The sequence below is a fragment of the Trematomus bernacchii genome, unplaced genomic scaffold, assembly GCF_902827165.1.
Source record: "Trematomus bernacchii unplaced genomic scaffold, fTreBer1.1, whole genome shotgun sequence".
NCBI lineage: Eukaryota > Metazoa > Chordata > Actinopteri > Perciformes > Nototheniidae > Trematomus > Trematomus bernacchii.
Window position 1 is genome coordinate 5,909,545 of NW_022987593.1, and position 13,103 is coordinate 5,922,647.

At 41.5% G+C, this 13,103-nt stretch overlaps 1 protein-coding gene across 1 annotated transcript in view; it reads right to left on the reverse strand.

The window, feature by feature from the left end:
• The window catches only part of LOC117481910 (protein sidekick-1-like), a 245,353-nt gene extending 243,708 nt beyond the window's left edge, over positions 1 to 1,645 (reverse strand). The window contains 1 exon segment of the mRNA XM_034129851.1: positions 57 to 1,645. Within this exon segment, the coding sequence (XP_033985742.1) occupies positions 57 to 231 (175 nt within the window). The 5' untranslated portion in view covers positions 232 to 1,645.
• Positions 1,646 to 13,103: the final 11,458 nt, after the last annotated feature.

The following is a 13,103-nucleotide window of genomic DNA, read 5'->3' on the forward strand; positions in this document are numbered from 1 at the left end:
CATGTAGTGCATCATCTGACATTTGAACCCAGGGCCCCTGGCAGTGAATCTCTTACCTTGTCCGTGCAACATGTGGCAGCTGCTGCTGAGAATGAGCAGCAGAAACAGCGGCGGACACCGGCTCCCACTCCTGGCCGTCCCGGTGCTCACCATCTCCCGCCGCCTCCCTGCTGCGGGTCCCTCCACACGCTCCGGGGACCCCTGAGGGCAGCACACTCCCGGTTTCATCATGCAGAGAGGTGACCGATAGTGTCCGTGTCCGCTTGTGCTTTGCTGATGTAACTCTCTTTGGAAGGAAGTCCGGGCGAATAGACAGAGAAACCGGGGCTCGGCTCCTCAGCTCCCGGTGATCGGACCTCAGAGCTCCGGGAGTTCAGCGCTGTCACTGAAGACTGGCTCCCCGCTTTGAATCCCTAGATCCAGTGTCCGACACTCGCTACGCAGCGGGAGAAGGAGGAAGGGGGGGTCGCCTGCCTCACAAGCAGAAAGACTTTCCCTCAATATAGTCTCTGTCTTTACCGTGTAGCTGCGCGGTAATCTGTGACTGCTGTGGCGGACTCCGTGTGTTTCTGCGTCCTGCGATACCTCATTTTCATTTGGATTGATCCGAGCAAGGAATTAATACATTTGAGTGTGTGTTTAAGACTTATCGGCTTATTCTCTGCTATCGACCTCAAATCCGCGCTTGTTTTGATGTCTTCACTGGGGATTTGTCCCGCGGATCATTTAGCTGTTTAGAGAGTGGTTGTATTAACAGAAAAGCAATAAAACATGTGATTTATCCGTCCATGCTTTGCCCTGTTTGTGTGGGCTCTAAAAATCAATCCAGTAATTGATTCTGTAAATACCCCTGTTTTTTTAGTACAAGCAAACTGGACCGAGAGTGAGTGTGGTGATGTTAAGGTGTGCAGGCTCTTATCAGAAGTTAGAAATCATAATTAACTGTTAACCCGAGTCTCCGCGGGTCTAAATGATCCGACACTCTCCCAGAAGGGGTTCTCTTCGCTCGGATACAAGATAGGCTAAATTGCCGTAATGCACCGGGTCTCGGATTACACGGAGAAATTACACAACAGGTTAGCAAAAAAAAGACATAATGAGTAACAAGTTTCACAGCAACAACTCTGAGTTTTCTTTCTTCGTTTTTCTGTAAATACACCAGTGAAGAGGAGTTTGAAAGCTTAAAAGTATGAGCCGGTTTGAAGTGGAAAAAACGTCCGTTACAGAGACCTTAACGTTACTCTTGCTGCTGCGACACCGAAAGCCTCTCGCATTTATCCAGAGTATTCAATGGTCCTCGAAAACAGTCCAAGCGGGAACATAAACGGTTATTACGAAGATGTTTCAACGTTATCCGGTTGTACTCACGGGAGTTTTTGGCTAGTTAGCTGCTTTATAGCCGTTTTCCTTGGTCTCCGGCACCCTGTTGAGGCTTGGGGAGCCGACTGAGGCGATGCGTCGCTCTCAACTGAACACCTGCCACCGTCTACTCGATACACTTGTAGGGGAGAGAGAGGGCACTTGTTCAACCTTATTCAACAACGTTTTCAGTCTTTAGTGAAAGTAAAAGTCAATATCTAAGTTTCTGCATTGACCTTTTCCGCCGATAATCCCATTTATTTCCTCTGCCTCGATATTAATCTCTCCCTCGATCTATCCAAAACTCAAAAACTAAACTTCTATTCACTATCATCCGTGGTTGCTGATTGGTCGAGCAGAGTGCTCCCGCTGTTCCTATTGGACAGTGCGATTCAGGGGCGGGAACAAAGCCAGCACGAAAAGCGTGGTGGACGGCTCCACCAAACCCCCCAAAAACAGAGAAATGTGTCTTTTTTTCTACACATTTTTCTTTCAAATAAATAACCATCAACATTTTGAAGTATTTATATGGTTTTGTTGGAATGGCACTGTATGTAACTAGATTTTACAAACATTTCACTTTTTATCGACTATTTTAGTTTGAACTTTGCTTTGCAGATTCTGGTTAATTATATACAACCAATATATTATTTTTTTTTTTTTATTATTTTTTTTTTTTTTTTATTGAACCCTTGTTGGTATTCACAAGCTACTCAGCATTTACATTAAGAGAAATACAATATTTGTTCTTGAATGGTATTGCTGCTTTTACTTAGGTAAAATATATGAGTACTTTAGCACTTTATTTAGGGTCTTCAAATTAATATTTGTGTTAATATTTATTTTTAAATAGAGATTTTGTATGTCAAAATACTTGGGAAGGCAGTAGTGGCTTGACTACAATAACAATAAAATAGCCTGCATGGGTTTAACCTTGCTTACTTCAAAGAACTTTCAAAAAGTGTTATTTTACTGAAGAGAGTCTCTCTGATGCATGACTGGTGGTCCAGCTACACACACATGCTCCATAACAAAATAACTGCCTGGAGCTATATGTTAGTACTACTGATAACCTAGTTTCTTCCATGGTGAGGGTCATTAAATGGCACATTAATATTAAAGCCTACAACAGAGTGACCTTATCTTTTATTGCCTCAATAAATCCTCAGAGGCAGACTTTTCATCTCGAGTGGCCAAATAGTCTGCCCATGCTGTCTAGCTGTACTGAACATGTTCCCCTCAAGAACCTTCACCTTAGCTCCCCCATTTATCTTTCCATCCTGACTCATTTGACAACTTTCTGTTTCAAGTGAAGTGGCTTTGATGCTACTTGAAGTTTCCAGGAAAAGCACCTGCCTCTCAGTTAGAGGTGTTTCTGGATTCCACATTAAAAAAGCAAAATCACATATAATTTTCAAGTGAAAAACTGCTTTCAGACCTGCCTATATTATAATTTATACTAATAAATATAAAAAGTCTAAATTAAGATAATCATGAGAAATGCAGACGACGTCTCATGAATAATAATCAACAGAACCCATACCCACCAAACTGCTGAAAGAAAAAAAAAAAAGATATTTATCTATACATTACATTTCTCTTCAATGCAAGGGGGCTTCTAGAGACCTACATGGCTGTAGTATAAACACATTATGTATTTGATTTGAATTTATAACTTGTTAAAATATGAAATTGTTGAAAAACATTAGGAATATCTTGCGGAAAAAAAGTAAAAAGAAAAAAAAACATTTTTGCAGAATAACATCGCTGATAAAAATCCTAGGGTTTTTTGGATGTTGAACAATATGAGAGATGCAAGTTTATTTGTTGTCTCTGAATGGCTGCTCTCAGCGTATATGATTATGCATGGGTTCATTCACTGCGGTCGAATGTTGATTACACATTTCTATTAGCATGAGTCATTTCCTGATACATTTGGTGAAAAACCTTTTTTTAATGAAATGGCTGTTTGGTTTGATCAATATACTGTAATACATAAAAATAACCCTGCTGACCACCTATTGGAGATTTTTCAAGTGGCAGTGTCAAACACTTTTGGAAAGAATTGTGTTTATTTTTCCAGTAAAGTTCCTTGTATAAACTTTACCAAGGTGCATTACATCGGTTCTGACAGCTCCAGATGACCTGACACCTTAGTGTTATGTTTATTTTGTCAGTTATTTGAATTTCTGTCACAAATGAAACCGAGAACCCAGTGTAGTGGCACCAGGGAGGCTTTTAATTGCTTTCTAAAGTAAGTCATCTTGCTGCTAGGGTCTTCACCATGTTTTGCTTGACTGTACATTACCAAAAAAACTCTGCAAAAACTCTCCTGTCAAACTCCAAATTCTCTTTTTCTTCGCAACGTGCAAAACATCAGCAACACCTGGATGTTCTGCCCACCCAGTGGTCTTTGCACCTTCGGGTCTTGGCCTCCTTGTCGCCCCCTCAGTCACCTCCACCAATCCCACCAGACAGCAGCAACTTGTGTAGAGACAGTTATTGACTGCTCCTTTACTTTGGACGTGTGCCAGTTGCTACGATACCATCCCTATTTTTACAATCTTCAAACATAGCTCAGACAAAACTTGTGTCTTTTACAGAGTTACTTTCATTTGTTTGCAATAGAGATTTTTTTAAACAGCCTTCTCTCCTACTTTGTGTGTGCCCTTGAGTTTGAGCAAGGTATTTTTGAAATGGAATATATTACCAAACTCTAAATATAATGACGCATCTGGTCACCTCTGACTCACACTGGTTTATTTCAGATTTGCAGTGCTATTCTTCTGATTCCCCATTTCTGATAAAGCTGTTTCATTTACTTTCTTCCAGGCTCTCTTCTGTTCCAAAGGAGGCAGGTCATGGATATTGCAGTAATGTTATGTGAATGAAAGTAAGCAGCATTTTAACACATTTAGCTGCAGGGGGAAATATTATTTCGAACCGAATCATAAATTTGGAGGCTGGAAATCCATAAAGGAATATGTTCGAGGTAATAAGTTGTCCAGATTTTACCCTCTGGTGCATCAGGCTAGATTTTATTTGATAAAATCCCTAGAAAAACTAATACATTTGAAGGAGAGTTTAAAGTTCATTCATATAAAACACCATTTACTCTGCCCTTTTTTCATAATAAAAAGGAACAACCAACCAGAAGTCAAAAGACCACAGACCAAGACTCCCTGGTTCTGCCAGGATTGACTCTGAGATGATGAATGGAATGCTGATGTTTTAGGCTAATGCAATCACAAGACTAACATTTTCACCAAAATATATCAGACTGGAGATGTGTTTTCACTGTGGAGTAATATATTTAATTAATCTTTGAAATTGTTATAAGACTAAATACATAGCGTCGACCAATGCCCAATATGCCAACATTTATAGCAGCCTGAGTTAGTTTGCTATATACCCATCAAAATGCCTTATGCCAATACACAAATGTATTAAAGTGGACAGAAATGTACAAACCCCACAGGTTGGATCTTATCAGGTCATTACAAAAAATCACATAATACAATACAATCTAAAACGTATTCATCTAAACAGGCTTGTTATTGAAGAAGCCATGCAAAAACAAGCAGAAAAAGAACATTTAAATTAACCTTTAGTTTAAAAATGTGCAATGCACAAGTTCTGAAGGTCAAGATTGAAGCTCCTTTCTCAAATGAAATCCTTGTTGTCAATACCCACCATGCTTAACAAGAGATCACGAGAGCACACACGAGCAGCAATAGTAAAATGAATGCCAATAAATGTCAGATTTAATCATACAAAAATATTTTGAAATGAAACCCACAGCGGCTTGGAATTCCGCAAGCATTCATTTTGCATAACATCATTGGGCTTATTTTGTAACGTGTCCAGTTCTTATTAGTCTTTCAAATGACACACACACACTCAGACACACACACACACACAGAGACACACACTAACACACACACACCCAGAGCAGGTTATCTGGTTCCAATACACGGACTGACTGAGTGCTCACCGGTTTAACTCTGAAGCCAATTTAGCTTCCAATTACCTGTGTATCCAGTACAATTACCACATCATTTTCTACCCCCAATCCATCTATTGCTTGCTATCACCAAAGCTTCCGTTATGGCTTCTCACCCATGGAGAAACACATATAATTACAAACACACACAAACAAACACATACACACACCAAATTCATTTTTTAAGTGAACTTCAGACGGATATGTAACCTGACATGTGCATGGACATCTAGCCACATTTGCTCGACAAATCTCTCTCTCCTCTCAGTCAGTAATCTCACTGACCAATAACATACACACACACACACACACACACACACACACACACACACACACACACACACACACACACACACACACACACACACACACACACACACACACACACACACACACACACACACACACACACACACACACACACACTCGCCCACACACTCGCCCCTCTTCAACACACTCACAGTGCAGTGTGAAGATAACCGCTCTGTGATGGGGCTGAGCGAGGACACCAATCTTATCGTTATCCTTGCAAACATTGGGACTGTCCCCTGTCTCTTTAACACCTGTTTGACTAGGCTAATGACTTCTGTCCCGGCAATCAACACAATGATGCTTGCACACACTTACACACACTTACACACACAAAACACACTCGCATACAGGCGCATGCAGAGCTAATGAGCGGCTTCCTGCAGCTCGAGCTGTCATCGTGGTGGAGCGAGATAATGTCAATATTAACTGACCTGTCATAGCAGCGGAGTGCTGATAGGAGACACACAATGGGAAAGTGGTTGCAGACAGAGAGAGACAGAGATTTTAAAGCATAGCTGTGGGACATTGACTAACGGCATCAATTGCTTATTCTTGTTGCCTTTACAACTCTCGTTCACATCAGCACGATGGCTGTGTTTTTTTTGTAAAGTGCTCTTTCACCGTGGTGTAATTTCCACAGGCTGCTGGATGTGAACCGAGCTTTAACACAGCATGTATGCCCCACCTATTGCACAGTCCCCATCAATACCACATACATCCTCTGTTATGTATAGAAACATAAAAGGGACTTTGGTTGCCATGATGTGATCAAGGCCATGTGAAACAAAAAATGCACATTCACGGTGAAAGCTGAGTGTTTACAGTCTTAACACTCTTGCTGTGTGCTTGCATACATTTGGAAATATTCCTTATTTTTCACGATAGCGGCCTTTGTTTGTGAAAAACATAATTACAGAGAGAGAAAAACATTAGAAGCTACTAAACTGGATGAATAGAAGTCCACTTTTCTAATCGAACACACATACAATGGCTTCAGTGTATGGATTTCTCTGTGTGTGTGTGTGTGTGTGTGTGCGTGCGTGCGTGCGTGCGTGCGTGCGTGCGTGCGTGCGTGCGTGTGTGTGTGTGTGTGTGTGCGTGCGTGCGTGCGTGCGTGCGTGCGTGTGTGTGTGTGTGCGTGTGTGCGTGCGTGCGTGCGTGCGTGCGTGCGTGTGTGTGTGTGTGTGTGTGTGCATCTGGGTGGTGTATTGTTTGGTTTCATTGCAGCCCAAGGTGATGCTGCATTCTTGCATTTCAGGCAGATGGAAACTTGATCCCCCTAAACCAGTGGCTCCACCTGTTATCCAAGCTATCTCCTGGGGCTGAAGGAAAGAGTGAGGGTGCATTCAGAAGAAAAGCAGGATGAGGGTGAGCTGAGGGGCGCAGAAAGCCTTTCATGTGAAAAAAGGGAGGGAGTAAAAAAAATGAAGAGAGGAATTGTAAGGAGTAAGGTCACACCTGTAGTGGACTCAAAGAAAAGGGGAGGGATGTGAGGATAAGTGTAACACCAGTGGGAGAAAGGGAGGATCGGCGTGGAGAGGGATCCTTTTTTAGTGAGTCAAGCAGGGAGAAAGGGGTGTGAAAATCCAGTCTAGGCTTTCAGGACTCTTTTATGGAAGGAGAATGAAGAGAAATAAGTGAGAAAGCAGAAAGAGCGGGGCTATTGAAGTACGAAAAGAGAAATATAACCAATGATTTCATTGTGTGGACTGGGTAGAGAGAAAGACGAAACGAAAGGCTCAAGCTGCGCGCAAGTGGACGAGTCTTTGGGTGTATGATATTTGTGTTTGTTTTACTTTCTTTGTGTGTGTGTGTGCTCGATCTCTTAGCTCCTGACGTGTGTCATCCCTGCAGCAACAAAGCGGACAGTGAATCTGGAACGCCGCCTCGTCTCACGCTGCCCCGCTCCTCATGTGTTCGGCCTGACTGCGGGGCCTCTCAGCTGGTCTCAGAGAGATGCAGTGCGGGCTTCTGGGATTTCACTCTGAAGCTCTTCCCCCGTGCACCTGTAATCACATACAATTATCCAGCATCCCACTGCGGAAGAGAAGGAGACACAGTGGACACGCTGTACACTCAAAGCCAACACATAAAAGGAAAGCAAATACAAGAGGAACGCAAAACAGAAATCAAAGTGCTCGGAGTTGATGTGAAAATGTAAACAACCACTTAGTTTGTGTGCATGTCTGTACTTGCGTAAACAGGGTGTGGATGGTGTTTCAGAGATCTCGCAGAAAACTGATGCAATGCCCTGAGGGAAAAACGCCGGGAGCTGTAATTCGTATTTATTTCCACCCAGGCATCTCTCTCTACCTCTCCACCTCCGTGACCTTTACTCATCCTCATCCAAACTCGCTTCTTCTCTTACAACCAGTTCCATCCCCTCACCATATAAATGTTCTCCCCCTGTGGAGCGTTTCCCCCATTATATGCCTTGTCATACATTTATGCTCTTCCCCTCTTATCTCACATACATCTATCTTGTATTATGATAATATAAGTATAATTTCAGCAGCATAACACATAAAGAGTGATAAGCATTCATTTAGGAATTTGAAAATACCTTTACTTGTCTCTGTAGGGTGCTTGTAAGTGAACACACATCAAAACACCTCTGAATAGAATACCATTTATTATAACAAAGCGCATTGTTAAGGGTAGCGCATAATGACTGAAGCTAGTAAATGCATTCCTTCTGTGACTCACTATTGATGTTGAGAATGAGCAAAAACTTTCTGGAAGGTCAGATCAGCACAGCTTGGTTGTTTTGCGTCTGATGAAAAGGATCTTGAATTCAGAACAAAGGTAACTTGGATCAGACGGAGAGTTCCTCAGCGTCCTGACCTTTTCATGGCTGATCCAGGCCCATCAGTTTTACACAGCTATTCATTTGCTTGATGCTAATTATTGTGCAAGGCATGCTTCCTTAGACTGGATCATTATATTGTTTCAATTTGGTTTGGCTGCAGTCAATATGTTGCCGTAAACCCTCAAAGCTCTGAGACACTCCAGTGCCAACAGAACCTGATGGTATTCAGTCAGGTTTCTGGTAAGGCCAACAAGAACATATTATTATAAAACTTTATCACTAAGATAGGATTTTCAAATAACATATTTTTCAATTTTGCATGCCCTTAAAGGAATAGTTGGACAATTAAACTTAATTTTAGGCAGAGTTAAAAGATACAATATCTAACCACTCTCATGTCTGTACAGTAGGAAGCCAATGTGAGCAGCCGGTTAGCTTAGCTTTGCACAAACTCTGGAAACCGCTAGCCTGGCTTTGCGCAACAGTTAGAAAATCCTACCATTGACTCCTCTTAAGCTCACTAATTAACACATTACAGTATGTCTTCATTGTTTATTCATTTAAAGACCAAAGTGTAAAAACAGCAATTTGCAGTTCCACGGGAGGTTACGCGCCAGACTACTTCTTGGCTTTAATCACTTGTCAGACAACGGCAGTGTTTCCGCAGAACTTACCGGTCCCAGCCAAAATATTCTCCAGTATACAACTCCCTGTTGAATGGGGAATTGTCCTCAAAGTTTAATTTGTGTAAGGATTAAATAAACAAGATGTAACAATGTAATTAGTCTAAGAGATACTGGTAGGCGTCTTCCATTACTAACCATCACAATGAATGGATAGTGGTGAATTTCGATTATCAAGATAATGGGGAATATCCTCAAAAAAGCACTGCACTTAGCTATCATGGTAGAGAAGTGAAAAATAGAGCCTGATTTAAAAAATGTAGGACGTACAGTATCTTGTAAGAAGCAGTTCACAATGTTGCTATTTAGTATCACTAATTTATGCAGACCAGAGGCAAAATAGTTCACTTAAAATGATTCTTGTTCTATCTGTGAAGCAATACAAATACTGTCTTAATCAAATGTAGGGTAAGGTATGTTTTAGTGCCATTTTAAAAGAGAGTGTGAGAGAGGAATGGAAGAATATATGCATTTTTTGTCGTTCATGCATGAAGGCATGACTTCAGGGTCACACCACACACATACCAACTGCCACACACATATTAACACTGAACATGCATGCACCTGGCTGAGCTGGTCACTGGTGCATGTGCACCCCTGACATGCTTTCTACATGCACATCTGTCACAGATGCACATCACAGCACCTTGTCACCCCGACATCTCCTGTTTCTGCCCTCTGTGTCTCCTACTCGCTGTGCTGAAACACACACATGCTGCCTCCACTGCAGTTGTCAGAAATAAATCTTCTGGGAGTTGAGCACATGTCAGAGACCCCAAAAAGTGAACAATACAGATCAACAAGGAAAGAAACCATTTTCTGTTATATGAGAGGTGCTGATGCACAATATATGAAATATAGCGCATGGAAAATATCTCATTCTCTACAAGGAAAGGTCTGAGGAAATGTTTTCATTTTTGTAATCAGCATTCTATTTGATTCAGATTATATGAATTAGGAGGGGTTTTAGGAGGGAGTGTTTCCTTTTCCGCAACAAGGGTCTTAGGAAAGAGGCTGTTGTACTCTGTACAGGTTGTAAAGACTCCTGATGATGGTGAACAAAAAGATGAACTACTTTATTCTGTTATTGTCCCAATTCTTTCTTCTTAACCCAACATCCGTAAACTCAAAATGTTTTATTTAGGATCTCTTAGTCTTCACCCTGAGATAAAAGCTTATCAGATATTTAAGATATCAATAAAGAAATAAGAAGAGGAGAGAGCGATTCACAGGTTCTATTCTGAAGATGTGCATAAGGCAAAGCTGTGCAAGCTGTTAGAAAAAGGGTTCACATTAAAAGGTGGGGACATCTTCATTTCTTATCTCCTCTCCCTCTTTACTCCCATTGGACCACAGAGCCACACTGCCCCCCTCAGGTCAGCCAATCCCCCATCCATGCCTTTAGAAATGTGGGGCGGATTTGTGTCCTTAAAAAGAGAGTTGAGAGGTTTTCTTTTTTATTCTAGGTACATAGAGAAAGAGGTGAGAGTTTTTTGTATGGGTATAAATCCTAACTTCAGGTTAAAAAACTGTACCATCCTTCTCAGATGGTCAACAAGTGTGTGTGTGTGTGTGTGTGTGTGTGTGTGTGTGTGTGTGTGTGTGTGTGTGTGTGTGTGTGTGTGTGTGTGTGTGTGTGTGTGTGTGTGAGTGTGTGTGTGTGAGTGTGAGTGTGTGTGTGTGTGTGTGTGTGTGTGTGTGTGTGTGTGTGTGTGTGTGTGTGTGTGTGTGTGTGTGTGTGTGAGGGTATGTGTGTTGGGTTACAACAGCACAGCCAGGTCACAGGAACCAATCAGAGCCCGTGCTCAGATGATGACCTGACCCTGAAAGATCACCATGCGTGGTATGGCTGGCTTGCTGACAGCTGTAGTGGATTTCCCACGCAAACTCGCACACACATACAGTATGCCCAATACACACATTCACAGTATCTGCCAACCCCAGCTGAACACCTGCCCTCTCACCCAGGAGGAGATTTGATTGGCTTTGGTTTTTACAAGCATTTGGGTTTAACATGCAGCTGCAGAGTGGCACGTGTGCAAGCTAGTGTGTGTGTGTGTGTGTGTGTGTGTGTGTGTGTGTGTGTGTGTGTGTGTGTGTGTGTGTGTGTGTGTGTGTGTGTGTGTGTGTGTGTGTGTGTGTGTGGGTGTGTGTGTGTGTGTGTGTGTGTGTGTGTGTGTGTGTGTGTGTGGTCTCAGCTGCACTGGTGGAGAAGTAATTCAATTGAAAACACTTTATCTCACTATACATCATTCTCTCCCTTTTATCCTAGTGGCTTTTGCGTTCAACATCTCTCTCCTTTAACAGGATACGGATTTATTTTCAAATGTCGACGACCAAAGGCCCAGCTGGTCCTCATTCTAGTCGTCCAAACAGGGACTCATTTACACCTGGGATGTACTTAAATTGTCAGTAGAAGAAGAAGCACAGAGAGATGTGGATGAGCCAGCAGTTCGTTTAGGTGGTCACTTAAACCTCAACATGCTCACTTCCTCTCAACAGAATCCTTGCAGATCCTATTCCAACATACTAAAGGCCTTTATCACAGCAGAGATGTTGACATGTCAGAGTGTGAGTAATACAAATAATGACTCAGAGTTCTACTATGACAATACACTTTAACGCTTTTTTCCCAACGGGTTTTGTGTGATGTGTTGTGTAACTGTGGGCAGAGATCCAAAACAAAATAAATTGTGAAAACAGAATAGATAGAGATCTAAAAAGTTGCTGATCAAGCATATGTAGTGACTTGTCTGGAGTTATGCAGCTGCTGTGTTATCAATCATCGCATTACAGCACCCTTAAAAAGTTAATAAATTATGATCTCTGTCAATAAAACACTGCCCACTACAGGAGCGACCATTACTTTAGACAACCACAACACAGTAATCCTTTGGATCACTCTACTTCTAAAACAATTCCAAAGTGTTGGATAGTTGGAAATCTATTGACAAATAGCCTGAATTGAGGAATTGTCATCAGTTTAAAGAAAGAACAAATGGGAATTTAAAATCTCTAAAGTCACTTGCAAATGACAATCCCTTATTTGATGTTTATGATGGTAGCGAAGAACATGTTGCTCCAGGATCGCCTTAGTCTTGAGATGTGGTGAATGTGAAGGCCACAGAATATGACGCTCATTTAGTTTCCCCTGGTGTACTGTGAATTGGGGATTTGTAATCCAGGAAAAAGGATTGAAATGTTTTATAAAATAATATAAATTATCACTAACTATTGCTTGTAAAATGTGAGCAAATAGGTCACCATATCTTGTTACCATTTATCAGAAAAAAATGCAAAAAAGTAATTAGAATATTTAGTCTTCAATTCTACATTATGACTTTACTCACCATGTCCTTTTTAAATGTAGCATATTGATGATTAGGCCTGCTTGAAGGTAACTCTCATGCTTTCTCCTCTGTCTTTGGACCCCCCTTCTCTGCCTGCATCTGGCTGTGATGTATGGTACTGTATGTATTAGAGAGTGCCAGGGAAGTGATGGAGGGGCATGTTTGGATGATAAATGAAATGGGGCGCAGGATTAAAAGCCATTGATGCAAGGCAAGTAGAGGACATACACGTATATATGTAACATTGGGAGGCAGCAGGGTGCCAGCAAAATATTCATTCACGCTCGACATGTGTTTGTTCTGATATGATAAAGTAGGTAAAGAAGAAAAAGAAAATAACACTTTTATTTCAATTGATAAACCCCAATAACTTGTATTTCCCAAAGACTTAAAGGTCATCTATTATGCAAAATCCACTTTTTCATGTCTTTTATACATAAACATGTGACCGCTCTGTGTAAAGAGATCCGCTCACTTTTTGTCCTGATCCATTTATATAAAAACCTGTCTGAAAACTTTATGATGTCATAACGATTTTTTGGCTTGTGTAACCATTAGCCAATCACCAACCAAGGTAACCCCCCCCC